This window comes from Necator americanus, chromosome III (genome assembly GCF_031761385.1).
Source record: "Necator americanus strain Aroian chromosome III, whole genome shotgun sequence".
Lineage (NCBI taxonomy): Eukaryota > Metazoa > Nematoda > Chromadorea > Rhabditida > Ancylostomatidae > Necator > Necator americanus.
The window spans coordinates 26,423,252-26,442,659 of NC_087373.1; the positions used below are offsets into that span (position 1 = coordinate 26,423,252).

General features: G+C 41.4%; 4 protein-coding genes across 6 annotated transcripts; 3 read left to right on the plus strand and 1 right to left on the minus strand.

Moving 5' to 3' along the window:
* Positions 1–525: 525 nt before the first annotated feature.
* RB195_010988 (uncharacterized protein) lies at positions 526–858 on the plus strand (the record flags this gene model as incomplete). Its single annotated transcript, XM_064192222.1, has 1 exon — positions 526–858. One exon carries the CDS (start codon positions 526–528, stop codon positions 856–858), a length of 333 nt encoding a protein of 110 aa, XP_064049805.1.
* Positions 859–2,848: 1,990 nt separating this feature from the next.
* Positions 2,849–9,558, plus strand: RB195_010989 (uncharacterized protein; the record flags this gene model as incomplete). 2 transcript variants are annotated; one of them, XM_064192224.1, is made up of 3 exons in its annotated part: positions 2,849–3,066; positions 9,262–9,325; positions 9,460–9,558. In XM_064192224.1, the coding sequence occupies 3 exons, from the start codon at positions 2,849–2,851 to the stop codon at positions 9,556–9,558; spliced, it is 381 nt and encodes a 126-aa protein (XP_064049806.1). The 2 variants fall into 2 exon arrangements, with proteins under 2 accessions (XP_064049806.1, XP_064049807.1); XM_064192223.1 differs by having other exon boundaries at positions 9,446–9,505.
* A 953-nt stretch (positions 9,559–10,511) lies between these two features.
* Positions 10,512–17,614, plus strand: RB195_010990 (uncharacterized protein; the record flags this gene model as incomplete). Of its 2 annotated transcripts, none has more annotated exons than XM_064192225.1 (9): positions 10,512–10,622; positions 13,754–13,834; positions 15,884–15,953; positions 16,010–16,116; positions 16,199–16,292; positions 16,356–16,498; positions 17,209–17,328; positions 17,389–17,486; positions 17,551–17,614. In XM_064192225.1, the coding sequence occupies 9 exons, from the start codon at positions 10,512–10,514 to the stop codon at positions 17,612–17,614; spliced, it is 888 nt and encodes a 295-aa protein (XP_064049808.1). The 2 variants fall into 2 exon arrangements, with proteins under 2 accessions (XP_064049808.1, XP_064049809.1); XM_064192226.1 differs by lacking the exon at positions 10,512–10,622 and adding an exon at positions 11,751–11,849.
* A 1,012-nt stretch (positions 17,615–18,626) lies between these two features.
* RB195_010991 (uncharacterized protein) lies at positions 18,627–19,408 on the minus strand (the record flags this gene model as incomplete). The annotated part of the gene is made up of 2 exons (XM_064192227.1): positions 18,627–18,915; positions 19,314–19,408. 2 exons carry the CDS (start codon positions 19,406–19,408, stop codon positions 18,627–18,629), a joined length of 384 nt encoding a protein of 127 aa, XP_064049810.1.

Consider the following 19,408-nt stretch of genomic DNA (forward strand, 5'->3'; position numbering starts at 1 on the left):
AATATATGACAAAGGTGCAAGATGTTGATGTCTTTCACGTGTCATCCGCCGGTATACCACATCAATTTCTGCGTAAAGATCTTCATTGTGGCATACCCTAGGCCAAAAGTAGCCAAGTAGCCGTCTAGGCAGCTTCTATAAGGAAACTATCGCTTGTACACACATAACATATCTGGCTCCCTCTTGCCTATTTCATCCTATAATGGCCGAACATTCCACGCATATTCGACACGTACTCCTTTACGAGTTCAAATCTGGCCACCCCGCTGCTAAAGCGCATCGAAACTTAAGTCAACTATTCGGCACTGAAGCCCCTTCTGAGCGGTCTGTGCGCGCCTGATTCCAGTACTTCAAAGCCGGACACAAAAACTCGAAGATGAGCCTCGCTCTGGTCGACCAACTGCAATATCGTTCGACGAACTGAAGAATCTGACGGAGCACCATCCATATGAAGGTGTGCGGTATTTTTCTGCTAGTCTTGGGTGTTCGCTATCCACCGTGAGCAATTGACTGCGATCTCTCGGAATGGTGAAAAAGCTCGGTCAGTGGCTCCCACATGCATTAAGCGACGACAACCGCCAAAAACGCCTGGACAGCTGCACTCAGCTGCTCTCCAGAAAACGCAGATTCGGCTGGCTGGACGCCATTGTCACTGGAGATGAAAAGTGGGTCTTCTACTTCAACCACACCCACAAACGTGCGTGGTGCGCTGGCGATGAAATGCCGGATCCTTTCATGAAGGGTGAAATCCATGAGAAGAAGGTCATGCTGAGCGTCTGGTGGGGAGTTCATGGAATCTATCGTTTCGAACTGCTGCCGGACAACACGACAGTTACTGCCGAGGTCTACTGCCCTTAACTGCAAAGACTGGCCGACAAGATCCGCAAGGAGCACCCGAAGCTCGACGACGTCTGCCTGCTGCACGATAACGCGCGCCCTCACATCGCGAAGAAGACTTCCTTGAAAATGCTGAAGCTCGGATGGGAAGTTCTACCTCAAACATCGTACAGCCCGAACCTGGCCCGAGCGACTACAGGCGGACTAAATCGACGCCGGTGGATCTGTCGCACCCCTCTTTTCGAATTTCGTGACTGACACACACACACACGTGACAGAATAAGCACATTAATATATAGCATTATTATTATATCTATGAGGGGACAGGGCAGAGCAAATGTCTCAATCAAAGGAAGTGTCATTAAACATAAGCACAGTGCTGCAAGCATAAGTAAAGCACTCCAGTGTGTCTCTTTATTTATATTAGCATTTGTCATCAATCGCTTTGATGATTTTATTGATTGCTCAGAAGCAGTGAAACTAGCCACTGAGCATCACCATCAAGAAATAAATAAAAAGTCAGAATTAGCAAAAGCTTTCACAGTAACTCATATTTTGGTTTAGAATCAAGAAGGTACGCGTTTTCGAGTGAGTTATACCATTGAAATTCCCATACACTGGAGTTTTTTCTTTAACGCGAATATTTTGAGGTCACTTTGCAGTAGTATTTAATTTTATTTAGGTTAAATAAGAGTAGTATTTAATTTTATTTAGGTTAAATAAGAAGAAAAAACTGACAACTGGGTAGCATTTTGTGGTAGGATACAGTTCATAGGTGCGTTTTTTTTTACTTGAACCCTCTGCTTCGTACAGTTTGAAGAAAACACGGAAATACGGCCTGTCTTAACTTTCGTCGACTATGAGAAAAGTTCCGACAGCGTAGCAATACTGTCAGCCCTGGTCGATCTAAATGTGGACCGGTCATATGTGAGGACATTCGCCAACTGCTACGATCGATGCACCACTAGAATACTGCTTTTCCAGCGGCCCCTCAACATACCCATTGCAAAAGGGGTACGGCAAGACGATACTTTATCGCCGAAGCTATTCAAGGTTGCATTAGAATGGATAGTAAAATAACTTGCTTGAGAAGAAAGGGGCATACGTGTTGATGGAAGATTCCTATCAAACCTTCTTTTGCGAACGACATCGTTATCTTCTTGAGAAGTACCAATGAAGCAGAAACGATGCTCAAAGAATTAGACGAAGCAGGGAAAAGAAAAGGACCGCGAGTAAACAGAAAGAAGACACAGTTCGTGAAAAAGGTCTACTACGAGGACTGAATACTAAAACTTGAAGGCTCTCAAATCGTGGAATCTTCGGCATACGTATACCTGGGACGAACTAAGAATATGGAGAACGACTTGAACGAAGGACTGAATAGAAGCATGAGAGCAGCATGAGCAGCATTCGGAACTGTCAGGGAAGCTACGGACCAACTGATGGACCAAAATCTCCTTGCCTATCTGCACGACTCTGCACTCTACTGTCTAGATGCGGGAGAATAGCAGGTAATTGAAGTTTTACTCATTCATTGTTCAAAATATTATTAGTGTTCGAATGAAACACGTGTTCGTTGCAAATTTAACGTGTACTGGTATTGATGTACGAGCAACTGAACCAAGTCTTGTTACAAACTCGCATTCTAACTTCAATGATGATGTCAGCTTAAACAAAATTTAAGAATGAAACGTTGATAATACTCTCTAGTGGAAGTGAGGCGATACAGCGGTGATCTTAAAAACGAGTATTCCATATCACAACCATAATTCATGTCACTAAATAAATGAAGTAAACGTTATAAACGAATTTTGTAGAATCAGCTTATAGTAGAAATTTGCATTCAATATTTCTGTACATTCCCGTTAAAATGGAAAGCTTAGAGTGCCGTGTTAACATGAAAGAGGATTAGGAAAAAGCTGTCAAAGTAACAACTTTATCTTAAGCGGCTGGAAATTTTTGATAAACTATTTCCAATGCTATTTCGTAAATATTAGTATTGTTCATTTAGATGAGTGCATACGAGCAGCTCGGACCTGCTGCTGGAGGAGCAAATGTTCCACCGCCACCTGATCAACAAATTCCACCTGAACTGTTTACTGCACCAGGAGAGATTGATGCTCCTCCACCACCAGTTGAGCCTCCTCCACCACCAGATGAGCCTCCTCCACCACCAGGCGGACCCTTTTCTCCGTCTTCACCGGCTAAAAATGGGGCATCTCCACAACCGTAAGCGATGAATTAATTCTGATATTTGTTGCTCATTTCTCCAGACCAGTAAAAAATGCCAAAGTGTTAGGTTAATTAAATGAATTAAGTAGCTAGTACCTGATTTCAGTTTGTTTTTTTTAGAAATAATGGTGAGTAAACTACATTTTATTACAACACAATGCTCCGTTGAATGCCAGAACCAGTACTTTGCTCAGTTCAGGGTGCAGTATTTATAGTGGAAGATTGTATATATTGATATTATTATTACTATTATTATTACTATTATTATATCTTACTACTACTGCTGCTACTATATCATTGTCGGAATCGACAAGACGCGAAGACAGGACTTGAACAAGAATCCGTTGTACTGGGTAATTGGTAGTATCCTGTGAAACACAGAGATAACGGTTACCGTCTTGTTGGCTTATGTAAAACAAACTGCCTCGTCATCGCTTCCGCATTCAAGAGAAATCATCGTCGTCATCAGCTTGCGTGACAAGGGTCAACCCTTTCGATGTCTGAAGAGCAGTGCAAGCGAAAGAAGAACACTCTCGAACTCCAGCTTGGCTACATTCTGATGAGAAACATTCGTCAGTCGAATATTCGGAAATCTGAAAATATGGAAAGTCGCTTTTGGCTCTTACAGCTATTACAACCATCCAGTTATTCTCATCTACAGAAGACAGTACCACAGAAGAAACCAATGTGCTCTTCTCCTCGACCGAAGATTGACGCGGAAGGTTTGAAAAGAGTGCGGAAAGGAAATCCGCAAAAAAAAAACGCAAGCTAACCTTACAATAAATTTTATCTGTCACATCTGAGACCTTCACGGTATCCAGAACGCGGGAAAAGAAAAGCTACCAGTTTTAGGCCGAGGAAGAAGTTTGCTTTTGCATCTGCAGAGTCAATATCCACGTATAACTCTGTATTTGCAGCTCCTCCCGGTGATTTCAACCAGGGAAAGCGTCTGAGCGGGAAGCTGCGTCGTCAGCTGCGACAAAAAAGTGTACATCAAGATCGAAGGAGTTTGGTCGGTGAACCAAACTTTCCTTTGGATGGATCACTTCACGACCTTCGCTAAATCAGTTCAGAAGTTAGTTTTTTGTTTCAAAGTTTAAAACGTCAGTTCAAGAACTTGAGCACGTTCATAGACCGGCATATTCGGTTAACGAGGAACCACCGATAGAGCCGGAGGGTCTGTATCCAAAAGATGAAAATGGAAAATTTAGTGGAGACAACGGAACTAACGCAGAAATGCTGAAATAGCTTCCTCCATCAGGTTTTCGTGAAATGATAAAGAACATCTATCCAATATGGATAGACGAGAGGATACCTGACTCGTGGAGACACGCTATCATAACTCCCTGCCACGAGAAGTTATCCATTACAGACCCTAGGAATTATCGAGGAATCTCATTGCTGAGTGTTATTTACAAAGTTTTGGAGGGAATTATCCTGAATCGTCCTATTAAACATCGTGAAGAAGCAACGCACGAAGAGCAAGCTGCCTTTCGTCTGGGCCGATCTACGATTGACCAGGTGTTCATTGTCAGGAGAGTGATCGAAATCTGGCAGCGGTATTCGAAGCCAATCCAATTGGACTTTCTGGTCTTCAAAGCCGCTCTCTCAAATCACCTCATCGAGACCGTCTTCTCAACGTCCTCTGCTTCGTTGGAGTAAGAGGAAAGTTCGTTCAATTGCTTGATGACGTGAATCAATGAACACCAGCTGCAGTTCGAACACCAGCCGGGTATTCAACACCATTCGAAGTGGTAACTAGAGTAAGACAAGAAACAGGAGCCTTCCTGTTCAATTTCGCAATCGACGGCACCACTGGTATGCTGCCTTTAACTGCTTTATCAAATAATCGCGCAGACCCTTCGCAGTTTAATTGTCAATAATGATTGACTTTTCAAACATGATTTGCAACTATGGATAATTGCAACAGAACGAAAAGCACAAGGTACAGTCCTTGTGTGCTGTAGAAGGTTGCCTGCGATCCCGGTCTAAACTACGTTTAAAACACTCTTACTACAGGTCATGACGATGACGTTAATGACGTGTACCTACGAGTTACTACGATTGACTGATTGCGGAAGTCTTTCAAGATTTTGATGTACTTAGTAATCTTAAGTAATGCAGCAATCTGCAATGTAAGGCAACTGGAGACAAAAGTTCACGAGCAGAAACTTTTCAAGAAAATGGTGCTCAGGAGCTTCCCAAGGAGTTCGCCAAACACTTTTCGGGATGGAGGTTGGGCACCGGAACCACTTCGGATTCTTCGTCCTCATCCATCCACTGCTTCCTGACAAGATTTTTGTACATGGCCCATTTCTCGTCTCCAGTGATGTGTGTCTTTGAAAAAGCTGAGTCTTCTTTGAACAGAGAATAGAGAAAGGCCTGCAGTGTTGCTTATTGCAAAATGGAACACCGACAGCTCGTGGGGCACCCTTCGATAAAGTTTATGCACCTTCTCAATTTTTGCAAAACTGAGACAATAGTGCAACAAAGAAAGCCCAAGCGTGATTACTAAGTCGCTGATGGTAACAGGCTGATTCGCAGCCACAGCGTTCTTTGTTTTTCGACGTCCGTGACCCGCCCGATGCTCAGAATCATCCAGATAATAATCGTCATCCTTCAACATGAGAAGCGTCGTCATGAACGTCTTGTAAGAGATAAAATTCTCTCCACATAATTGGACTGAACCAAAACAACCTGAAATCTATTTCAATTGCGAAGGCAGAAGCAGCGCCAAGCTAGATTCATTTTCCAAGATGCTGCAGTCATTAATCACAGCTGTTGTGCAGCCTCCAACCCTCTTCTCTTCACCTTCACAATCACCGTAATGAATGGTATGGTCTCAGATACCTCTGACAGAGGCTTGTGAGGATTGTTTCGAGCAGTGCAGTAAATGGCACAGAAATATCACAGGAATCTAGACTGGGCGGCTTATTGGAGATCACTGGAGAATGTTAAAGGCATCACCCCACGAATCTGAGGTGGTGCAAATTTCAGGTGGAGTATTCGTATACGGGATGGGAGACTACGGAGAGGGGGGTGATTCCGTCCATTTCTTCCTAATTGCCGTAAAAAACAGCCCGGAAGATGCGGCACCGCACGAGGCTGGCGCGCTCCAGTCGAACTCCCTGTTGAAAATAGTGCGCCAGTATCCCTGAAGCCGTATCTTCCGGGCCGTTTTTTACGGCAATTAAGAAGAAATGGACGGAATCACCCCCCTCTCCATAGTCTCCCATCCCGTATACGAATACTCCACCTGAAATCCGTGCCACCTCAGATTCGTGGGGTGATGCCTTCAAAGCAATTCTGCGTAACAATAGTTCCAGCTATTGACTATGCTCCCCTTAAGCATTTATTTTGTCAGATTATGGACTTTGGCAATGAGAAAAACATCACTTTGCTGCATTGTATACCGAACTTGCACATTACTATATTGATATGATTGTGTACAATAGCGAACCTAGTCCGTCACGTGTATGTTTGAAGGAAAGAAATTCCAGAAAGCAAGGAGACGAGTCGAACGGCGTCGGAAAGGTGTCTCTGCGTAGCAAGGAGGTGAAATAGGGTGAGACGGCTAGGAACTCACTAATGTGTGACTCTCTATGTCTACTCGCGTGTAGTTACCCTACCGTCACATACCGGATCATTTCTTCAGACTGGGCGCATGCATGCACTGCTTAAATATTAGTCAACCAGTCTGAACGTCCGGCTAATGCCGGACGTTCAGACTGGTTAATTGATACTAATATTAATAATTATGTTAATACTGATCAATGAAAACTAATAGTAGTGGCATTTTCTGTAAACTTAGAATTGTTTTTCTAACACTTTCTTCTGGTTTATAAAGTCTCTTTATGTAAATGAAGGCTAAGCACTTCATGGATTTCTTTTTAAATGCGTCAGTTCTATATTTGGAGAACATTCAAACTTCAGCTTCTAACACTCCTTCGATAAAGGATAAAGGATAAAACGCATGCCGTTCTGCAATCTCTACGGGGATGCGAATACTCGTTCTACTTCGACTCAGACTTCATTCGAAGTCTAATTAACGCGCGTGAAACCTTACAATGACTTGCGGGGCTAGTCGATGTGCCATGTCACTGTTTTTACCCTTCCAGACAAGTCTGGTACCAACTTGTCCACTCAGGATGAAAGGCTTGCTTTGCACTAGCGCGGATTCGAACCTCCGATCGACTGTAGCCACAGCGGAACCTCTTATCGACTGCGATACATCGCCCCTACTCCTTTGATACCAATATAATGCAGACACAGTGTGAAAGCTTTAAGCGAATCATGCGCTTTCCTCCTGTTTTTCCCAACAGTTATCACAGAATGATGTCTTAACATAAAATGACGTGAACTCAGATCATGTAAACTGTTGGTTGCTATTTAAGCAGCCCCTTCTATGCGTGTTTTTCCTTTTGGGAGGAGGCATGTTACCAACCTTAGGCGAAAGCGCTGGGGATTGAACGCGCAGAGCCATAGAGGTGAAGCGCAACACAAGCAGTGGCCACGGGAAGAAACAGTTGCAACATTAAATTTTTGCGACATTCACACGAAATTATTTCCCAGTACCACTGCAGCATCGAAATTCCACGCCGTTGGACCCGTGTCACACCATTTTCCTTCTTTTCGACGCCGGCATACCAACTGAACACTTTGGGACGCGTTCCGTCACATTTGAAGGCATCACTCCACGAATCTGAGGTGGTACGGATTTCAGGGGGAGTATTCGTATACAGGATGAGAGACTATGGAGAGGGGGGTGATTCCGTCCATTTCTTCTTAATTGCAGTAAAAAACGGCACGGCAGACACGGCTTCAGGCGTTCTGGCCCACTATTTTCTACAAGGAGTTCGGCTGGAGCGCGCCAGCCTTGTGCGGCGCCGCATCTTCAGGGCCGTTTTTTACGGCAATTAGTAAGAAATGGACGGAATCACCCCCCGCCCTCCCTCTCCATAGTCTCCCATCCCGTATACGAATACTCCACCTGAAATCTGCACCACCTCAGATTTGGGGTGATGCCTTTAATAACTTTGCGGCGCCGACGGCGTGAGAGCCGCTCCTCATTTTTTCCCTTTGTGGCGCCGGCACACCTATCTAACGCCGTTGCTCACGTCTCATCGCGTTCTGAAATCTGGTTACACACATACATAAAATAAGCCCGTTACTATATAGCACGATAGTTTACCTGGTCTGAGAGAGCACATTTATCCTTATCAGTATGAACTCACGTGGTCTGGCGTTCGTATCATTTCACGTTAGCATTCTATGTTAATTGCTGAGTAGAAAGGCGTACATCTACTCAAGATTTAACACACGTCTTTGTCTAGTACTTCAAAATATGCTTTCAAATTGCAGCGGTATCAAAGGGATTTAGATGCAATATGAAGTTTGATTATCTATGTAAATATGTTCCTAAAAAAGAGATACTAAAGATAAAGATACTTTGCTTGAAAATAGCACTTTTAATTACATGATAGTAATCTATAATACTTCACCGAAACACTCCTGCTTTAAATTTGCATTGATAACAAATGGTAAGGGAAGCGGACACCAGAAGAAGTCCGAAGTCTGGCATTCACCGGGCGTTTAGACTGCTACACTATATCTGTTCAAGTTGTATGGCTAAAACGTTCCCAAAGAGGCTTAATTGTGGCTGTCGAAAGAGGCTGTCGATGGCTTAATTGCGTTTGACGCAAGCAGAGGCATCACAAGCAGGCGGGAATCAGACTCGTATACTCAGGAACAAAAAGAAGATAGGCTTGGGATTTGGCATCGACGCTTGCTACGAGCAAATCAAAATGATCCCGACTAGCCGACAACAAACACCGTTCTGGGTCCATCCGACGTCGAATATTCTGAATTGACTAAAATCTGTTTAGGACCTACTTGAGAAGAACGCAGAGATATTACTGTATGTATACAGAAACCACTTGGATCAGTGGATTGGGAATCCATTCTGATCTGTTTTTGAAAGTACGAACGCGTCTCTGCTATCATTAAACAGTTTTCACGACACGGACACACACGACTTAAGCAAAGATATTTGTCTTTCCAGTCTACGATGAAATTTGAGGAAATCTTTATTTCCGTGTAAATTGACTAAGAGAGCTTTCAATTTTGATTAATCTTCTAACCTTTTTATTAATTAGTACTTGATTATAAGCATTAGTAAGGTGATTTTTTTAGTGATGCTATGAAAGATAAGAATAAGAAGAAACAGGATCAAGGTCCTACTCAAAAACGAGGATCGGTACGTTTTAGGAAAATGATTATATCTGAAATTGGCAGTCTATAGTCTTCAGTTTAAGCTTGAATCAGCTCACTCTTTCTTTCTATACACTATATTCTATTGCACTGAAAAGCCTTTTAGCAACTAAACTTCAGAAACGACATATACAATGGTGCCTGCTTGCTTCGTCAATCTTCATAGTTCTCTTATATACGGGTGGCCTAATTTTCTTCAGATTCCTTGATGAATATTAACTCTCACCTTTCTTTGGTTCTGTCACTGGGTGCTTAAATGTCTTATACTTCAACCGTGGAACTTGACAAGATATTTTATTTTCATAATGCCAATATCTATACGTAGTTTGAGTTTGGCATCTTCAAGGTAAATTCGATCTTTCATTTATAGATGTCTAAATATCTGATGATGTGATAATCACCATAAGTGTGACATATTCATACTGTTTCATATCGTTGTTTAAAAGTGCTTGGCTATGTCATAAATTTATGAAGCCTTCAATGTTCGTGGCATTTTTATTACAAAGGAGTTCAGATTTTGTTTGTCATGCAGTAGATTGATTCTCTCTCAGTGTCGTAGACACAAAAGTCGTATGCTTTTAGGGGATTCATAAAGGTTTCTATTACACGGATATTACTTCAGACCCCAATTACCTTGCTATGACTTTCTGATACTTCTGTGCGACGATCAGCGTCAGAGCAAAATTCTCTGGAATCTTCTGTCAAAGTAGTGCTTGATTTCACAGGTGATCAGTATGGAACTTACTGCAGAAAAAGAGAGTATTCATTTAGCAGACTCCCCAAATAGAGTTTAGTGTTGAGTTAGACAGTAATTTTGTGAACACTTTGAGTTTTTTCTCCGAGGTGGTTCTGGAGCCTTCTACAAGTTGTGAATGAGGCAAATGAAGAAAATCCTGAAGCAAAACTATCAATATTTGGAATCCGAAAATGGGAACTCTCGATTGCGAAAACTCGGTAATTTCACCCTAGTACCTGTTCTTATTCACCTAACCGGAGCCGGCCCTGCGATTCGCTAACCACAATGGGTAGAATATCAACTGAGCGGTTCTATAGCCTATTGTGAGCGGTAGCATCACATTAATCTCAATTTTCACGGATTGTTTTAGAAAATGCCCAACTAGTTTTTGAGTTTGGTAGGGAACATTGAGCGTTATCCGCTGACGCCAGCAAGCATGTCAGTTGCCGCTTATTTCTATCAGAATAAGCTAGACAGCAAGATTGTGAAACATCACTGGAAAATGGATAGCGTCGTTCTTCTCATGGCCGTTCACGTGGTGAAACCAGTGCGTCAAAAAATCCACAATTTCTATTGGACGTTGTTGCTGTGCTCGTCATATTTCTCGAACATGACTCCAGCTTAGTTCCACCTAAAGAAGCAATTTAAAAAAGACGTGCTTAAGATCAAGTGTGAGTTCTGCAGCTGCATGAAATAATTCCAGTTTCTGTTTTCGAAAGACCACTACAATTTTGTGTCGCTCTCTTCTCGTTCCTACAGCACTCCAAAAATAACACCTTTTTCCTACGCTGTTTAGTCTTGAACTCCGTGGGGTTCTGAGAACACTGGACAGAAACAGGACGCCCGTTACCTAAATGAGGCATCAGTAAGACGGTTTTTTTCGCTACATTTCACTAATGAAAGTTTGCAACCTTGTGCCTATCCCAAGTGATTCAGGTAACGGACGTCTTGTTTCTGTTGTGCCAGAATTGATCTATAATATCAATTACACTACACCTAGGTCTGCAACTTAGTGATAGCGAGATGAAAGCGAGGCGGTTTAGAGACAATTTCAACAGAATTAGCTCCAACTCTCCAGTCCGGAACGTCTCCCCACGTATCACGGAGGACTAGAGGCCAACGACCTGTCCATGGGTTTTAGATTTAACCTTGGACGTAGTAATAAGAGAGAGTCTTCCTATTCCGGAGGAGCGCCTGGCACGTCAGGAAGAACTGAGACGAAGGAATCATTTGGGCTGTAAAAGCAAAAAAAAAAACAGAATGGCTAGAGTGACAATCCTTACATGTGAAACACATGAGCGTGCATCAAAGTTGGTCATTCAATATCTAATGCAACCAAACAGGATTGATTGCGACGCCATCGGACTGATCGGGACGAAACGACTTCGCGTACTAATGTGTAAGCACTCAGGACAACACAGCTGACCTGTGCTATGCTGTATAGCCATGTACATATATTTTATTTATCTATTTATGTATTTTGTTTTTTACTCGACATACTTTAACTTTTATGCATTGTAGTGCGTAAAAATTAAAGTATGTCGAGTTAAAATAATAACTGACGGCGGAGTAAATTACGACATAAATTATCTTAAGAGTCAGTGACCATTGTTTATTAAGCACATGATGATTTCAAGTTTGATTGCACCTTACAGATACTATTTTGAATAGAAGCATGTTTTATCGCAATCACATCAACGAAAGTGTACATTTACAACTTCGGTATACTTCATTCGTTGTTCGTATTATACTTGACGTAGTATCCTTTGCAATGGTGAGATAATTTCGTTTCTTTTGAGCAGAAATTAACTCGAGATATAGGTGCTGTTGCATGTTCGCACACAATAGGCATTAACACTTTCAAGCGAACCATCAGACTAATGTAAGAACTGCATTGCTTTATACCTTGTATAGCCGTCTGAGCAGGTGTAACACACTGTTAATGCGTTGTGTACAAGATCGATGGTTCGGAACTGCTGTACCAAGCCTTTCATCACTCCAGAGTCAGATGGCAGATTGGTACCAAACTTGTCTGGGAGGACAAATACTGATTGTACGGACTGCTCAAGTTCACAAACCTCGAATGATTCTTAAAAGGAGTCAACAGCGTTGGCGCATCCCATTCGCGTAATCTTCAAACACGTTATTCTTCAATCTTTAAATATGACCGTCACAAAATTTCCTTCTTCTTTACTCCTCATGATCGAAGCAGTGGAATATAAGACCAGAAGATTTAATACTCCAATAACGCTGATCCAAGATGTTATGGGCCTAGCCAAGAATTTCTGATTTGTGCACCTATGCCTATAATCATGAGCTTCTCAAGTACTTAATACCCAATAGTAGGAAATGTAGTCAGAAATGCTGAGATGAGGCCAGGATCACCTGATTGGTGATCCAACATCAAATGTGAACTTTGACTAGGGATTTTGGTACTGCTCTGTTTGTTGGATATTATGATACTTGTTTGATTGGTGTGTCTAATTGGTGTTTTACGGGATATAATAGATCCAAGAATGCTGAGAGAGGGTCACACAGTCAAAATTGAGATCTCTTGCGATATATTGAGAACATTGCTTAAGGCAGGTGCAGACGACCGAACTGAGAAAATTGAATTGAGGAATGAAAAAGATGAACCATATGTGTTCATTAAGTCGTCTTATTTGCCCTCCGACTATCTTATCCTACTTTATTACCCCCTTATTCCTATTTTATTTCATATCGACACCATCGCAATAGATCGTTGACGATGGGTTTGTTCCTAATACTCGTCACTTTATTGTAACAAACGGTCTGGAGACTGCGGTTTGTTGGAGTTTGTTTGGTTCAACAAAACGGATGCTTTCTACCGAAAATTCAGCTTTACTGCACTCAGATCACACTTCATTGGTTCTGGTAGTGTGCCGGGCCTGTTTACAGGGTGGCGCGAAGCCTACTCCATGCAACAGAGCAAGAGATCTGGCTCTCACGTCCTCAGGACGTATACTCCAGTGCTGGATCGCATTTAGTACGAACAGAGCCGCATTCAAGCAACTTTCGGAGTCATGTGCTCAGATCCAAGATCTATTATGTAAATGACGCTTGTGCTTCCTATTATTTTGCTGCAAATAAATGTTCTCTTTTTCTCTTATTTCACTTATATGCATATATTTTGTCATGAGAATGTACATTTCTTTTCTACTTCTCCATAACTATACATCTCTATTTGAACAGACTTTTTAAGTATGTTCATGTAAAGGAAGAATGTGAGGAAGACTGGAGGTTTCCTTTAACGTGACTTGATTCAACGTGACCTGCTGTTTAACGTACAAATGCTGTTTCCTAACGAGACAGTCCTTATTTTTGCCAATTTGTCAATGGCAAACCACCCGTTGACCTTTTAATTCAAAACTAACTCTTTCAACAAGCCGATCTCTTTCAGTTTCAATTTCAATGCTTCGGAAACATCTGACCATATTTCATTACAAAGATTTCGTATTCACCTAGAGACAGTGAACTTATTGATGTATGGGCTTCAGTAATATCTCACAACTTTCACAACACTTGGGAGACTTCCGTTGCACGTAAATGCTTGATTGCACTCACTACAATCAAGATTTAGACTACTACATAATATTGGTCAAAGAAGTGTCCTTACCAGATTCCTTGAGGAGCTACTTTGGAGAGAATCCTTTCTAGGTACACAATGGACAACTGCTCCATCACCGCAACGGCATTTGGCTTCTTTTGAAGAGAGCAGTCCTTGCCTTACTATCAGAGGTTTGTTTTTGTCAGCGCTGGAGCACTAATCACAAACAATTCAAATAAATATTAGATGACGAATTTTGCACTAAAAATATTTCGTGAATATAGTACTCAATCATATCATTTCATATGCAAGACTGTAGCAAGGATGCTAACTTCATATCTAACTAACTCTTCAATTAAAAAACAAGCACAGACGGCAACGGTAATAATCAGAACACTCAGCTGGAGATGTTGAGCCGAAGACACTCAAAACATCAGGAGCAGATCAACGATTTCTAGTAAGCAGCATTGACGGAAACAGACGGCAAAGAGCACTGCTGATTTGATGAACTCGGAAGACTGCACATTATTATCCGCTGAACATTGTTTTAATATAGTCTTTTTAATCATCTTAATTTCCGCTGCTCTTCGGAAAGATCTGATCGGAGGTAGCTGATAATCCACTCGTTTGTCTCGATCGCCCAGTGGTTTGCTCTTTCGCGACGAACACGAAGAGCATCATTTTTTCCTTAGAAGCACTTTATGAAGAAGTTTGACCATCGAAGGTAATCGGCGGTAATCCTGTCGTTAATGTGGGTTTCAGTCGCTGGTGGCTAAGGTCCAAAGGGTATCATTGAACGCATCCCGTGTCCGGAGCAGCTTAATGCATCGCCCTCTCCTTGGGGAGTTCTCATCTCTGGTCTTCGGTCATAGAGTACAGAACTTCGAATCGCCTCTTTCATTTGCGTGGGCGTCAGATACTCCTAGCGTCATTCTTTTGAATGAGCGAATATTCAGTTACGTTGACCTTGTTAGTTCCTTCATGTTTTCGAAGAGCCTAGAAAGAGCGGCCAACATTCCAAAAGAGCAGTCGGAAAGAGGCTCAGCTGTGACTGAGCATTGATGGTTTGAAACTGCAACGATTCTAAATTCATGTAGAAGGGGTAGGGGCGCCTCTATAGGATCTATCAACGCTGTGTACTTCACTGAGCAGCCTTGTCGTGTGAAACTTGTGAAATTCCATAAGGCATCTCCGATCTATATGGGTTAGAAAAAAACCTTGCGATTTGTTCCGTTAAGGTGGTTGAAAATTTGGGGGGGGGGGGGGGTGGTTCACTCTCTAATACGACTTCTGATGCTGATGTAGATGGCGTACGGATAGTGCTGTCAATACACTTCCAAAAAAATTTTCTCCGCGAGATGTGGCTCTCTCCCAATTGGATACGATTTCTACTTGGAATGTTGGCTAGTCAAGGAAGAATGTGCGATTTCACGTCTACTTATTTAGTAGATTCTGTCTTAAGTGGCTGATATACTCCACCATCCACAGAAAGCACAGTATCTTGCTGAAAAGTATATCGTCTCCAATGAAGTCGGTAACTGCTAACCAAACTTGTTCATATACTCAAATAATAGGAAATAATCAAATAGTTGTGGATTATTAATGTCCAGCTAATAAGATGCATTACTTGGAACACTGGTGCAACCAAGGCTACTTCACACACATTTGTTGTGATTACTAATGGGAGTTGAGGATGATCACGCACACGATTGTGAGCTACGCACACACCACTTCGTGGAGAGATTTTAACATCGTCAACTTCATGATACGTTGCCTTAAAATTCTGCGAGTTTTCTTCCTTATCTGGGTTGTCGGCTTTTGCCATGGATGTCGTATGCGCATGTAAAGACAGAGCCAGCAAGATTTGTTAAGCTTGCGCTGCAATTAATGTTTTGTACCAGTTTTATAATTGAAAATTGGACAAAAAAAAAGCCAGCGTTCGATAGTGATTAGACAAGTGAGGCGGCATTGTCCTCTTGGTAAAATCACTCTACATAGTAAAGTAAATATAAAAAGATTAACGTTTGTAGGACGATATTGAAGTTTAAAGCTTGACACTAACAGAATTCAACATAAAATAAATGAGAAATTTAACGGTTAGGCAGAAAACCTTTGACTTTGCGACTTCTAAGCGTGGTATGTAAACGACTGGATTAGGTAGGAGAACTTGTTACGTGATAAAAAATACTTTAAAAACTAAAGACACACGGTATCTCGAAACTAAATATAACTGTATTCAGGCTGCTCTAAAATTTCACATTTTCCTCTATTGGCTTATTTGTTTGTTTTCCATGATGGAAGAACATCAAGGTTAACACGAAGAATAAATCGTCACAAAAGACGACATTTTAGCGTATCTCATTCAGGATTACATACATTAAGAGTAATGCTTGTGGCCATGTCAATAGTATTTGCTCTCCTCGCTATGATAACTGGGACTGCTTGCTTTTTTTATCCATTCCTTTTTGTCGTTGTAGGTGTTTTTGTTTTGCTCAGCTATAGTTAGTAGGCTCGCAATTCACTGACACAATTGACTTTAACTAAGTACATTTCAGATATTTGAATTCGTGAAGTCACTTGCAGTCTTTATTCTTCTTACCTTGAAATTGGGTTGGCCCGAACGGTATGCGACCTTAGTCAGCGATAAAGGTAAAGAAAACGCAATTGCGACTTCTAGAAACCCTTTGACCAATACATCTGCTACGATTATAGGACTTGACATGCTGCGAGAGTTCACAAAAATAACGCTCGAAGAGGATGAAATGCTCTACTTGTGGAACGGTTTTTCATGCTTCTACTTTGCCATCCTTGCCATTACTCTTATAAGAAATATTGCGGAGTATCAAGTTAATGAGGTTAAGGTTTGCATCGAGTTTGTAGGTAAAATTTACTTCGCGATAAGTACAATTATCTCCAAAACAGTTTAGAATAAGGTGTTTTTCGCAGAATTTCTTTTTTTTAATCTTTCTCTAAACTACACTTTTTGTGTTTATTGGTATGGCTAGAGTAAGCAATTTATCCTCCACACCTGGAACACGAGCAGAAGCAAAAATTCGGGAAAACGAGCAGCTCATTGTCGCTGTCGGAGATTGCTGATTACGGTCACAGAGCAGCAGTGCTATGATGAATCTGATGCGAATTTTACTTCCCGTAAATCTTATGCTTTTGGAACGGACTGTCATGTTTTTGTTTCAGTTGTATTTTTTGCACTTTCTAACCACTTACTTCTAACTGAAGAAACGAAGATCGGGTCGATCGGGCCCCATAATTCCAAAATTTACATCTCTAGAATCTATGCTAACCACACACAAGGGATCACCCTCATTAAATTTATTAATATAACTAGAAACAATCAGTACATTACCGCTTTGTACAGCTCAACACACTCATATTGCACTACAAATTAAAATTTTCGAACACGATTGTACTTCCGATTCGCGATTATTCTGAACTCTGCGATTTAAATTAGATCCTTTTGGAGGTGACTTAAAAAAAGATATTCGGTAAAAATTGTGATGTAGGGATCAAAAACCAATCCTAGCAAACAATTTCTTGGCTAGTTAAGAATCGTCGTCAGCAGAATCCGTATGCGTTCCCTGCTATGGCTCAATATCCCCACGTTGTCATCTTTCCAGCAGAGGCTGAACTTGGAAACACTAATCCAGATGATCCGCCACCATATTCGGTCGGTTGATAACAAGATGTGGTTTTGGTGAAATCGACTATCGAGTTTCTGAATCTCTAGGCAATTGCTCGTAATGGGGTTCACACAGAGGAAACTGCAAAAGAAGAAACGCAACCTCCGCGCTACTCCGATATAGAACTGAGCTCTACTAGCTCACAGTGCGTAACATATTCATACTTATCCGTACAACAGGAGTTAAAAATTGCTTATTGATTTCTGCAGGCGTATGGGTGGAGAAAACGACCAAGAAGTTCTCAATAGAACAATAGTAATAGGAAGGAAATGAATGTGTATGAAAAGAAATCTGACGCAATCCGTGCGAAGATAATTTATACGATTAAATAGTGGAGGATAGCAAATATGTTTCTAATATTTCGAATATCATTTAACATTGCAACAAGGAAAACGCTTTGAATAAGACGTTAGAGTGTTTCAGTAGGGGATTGTACATTAACGCTAATAAACCTATAACAATGTATAGGTGTGTGCTGTAACGTCGAACCATTAGGCCCGATGAGTACTTCATGGACACCGAGGGAAGTTGTTCAGTGATGAATCCATTCCATCTTACTGTTGTTCATTTTTATGATTCAATTTTGATAGTGTAACAACATTTCACCGTTCTGCAATTGGGAATAACCAAAATTAGAACGCAAAAGCTGAGATTTATACAATAACACAGTGCTGTAACGTTCTTCTGCATCATTAGACATTACAAACACGAAGCATGTCCCATATTCAGATGATTTATACGATACATACACACTATAATAAACACAGTTAGTTAATAAACCATTCCGTCCTGTGAAGGTCTCGTCAACTATGTTAATAAAAAAAAATTAAACCACGAACACTTTCTCAAATTTCTGTGATAGAAATTCTTCCATGACTTTGTGATTTCTGTGACGGAATTTATATTTTGTAATAGTGCGCTAGCGACGTTTTCTAGATGGAACTCTTTAACGAGGTGTCGGCTTTTTTGCCGTCTTCAGAGACCGAGATGGGGGATGATTGGAACAATGCTACGTTTATCCCGTCAAGTGCCACACTACCCTGGGTCAGTGTTTCGATAATCGTTCAAGGTAGTGAAAATAGAACCCATCTACATTGAAAATAGTCTCACGTGTTGTTCCACCGGATGTAGAGGGGCTGGTAGCGCGCACTTTGTCACTCAGTGTACCAGCGAATGAGTATTGCTGCGTGTAGATCACCAGCGACGATACAGATGCAGTATCTCTCGTACAATCTGCTTCTAACAAGCTGGCTTTTGATGTTTATATTTGGAATATTTACCAAAATCACATCGTTTTGTAATTGCGCTTGAACAATGCTGCAACAACGACAACAGCGGTACTGATACTGTCAGAGATAAAAGGAAGACAAAGATCAATTTTGTTTTCGCGAGGTACATTGCTATTTACAGCGCGGGTTCTTCGGTAATGCGAACGTACAGTATCGCCATAAGCATATGTGGTTTTCAAGGCTAGTCTTCGTGATTCGTGTCGTTCTTCATTGCCAGTGCCTACTTCAATAGCGCTTTTGAACATATTCAATGCACTTTCACTGAAGTCGGGTGTGCAGATTTGGCTGCAACAAGATGTTCTGAGAACTTTCTTCGCGATACCACTTTACTCTAACAATGCTATTTGAAGCACTTATTTGTGTATTGAGGTAAGGAAGCCGAAATAATTTCCTGACCACCTGAAGATACTACAATTCAGGCATTCCTTAAGAAGTGTTATTATGCCAGTTTCACAAATGTTATATGTTTCCAAGTTGTTACCATATAAATGTATCATCTCAGAGAAAGCTTGGAGCGCCTCTCTGTTTTTTACATTCATGTGGAGTGAGGTCACGTCAAAGGACTCTATTACCCAGTTGCCATCAACTCTCGCATTGCGTAATCGTTCACGAAAATGGTGCGTGTTCGACAAATAAGATGGCATTTAAGGCAAAATTTGACTCATATTTAAAGTTTGACTCACATTTTATTGAGGAACCACGAAATTTGATCCGTTGGTCCTCCCACACAACTTATTATTGGTCGGATTTTGAATGTTGCCGCTGATGTCGAACTCAT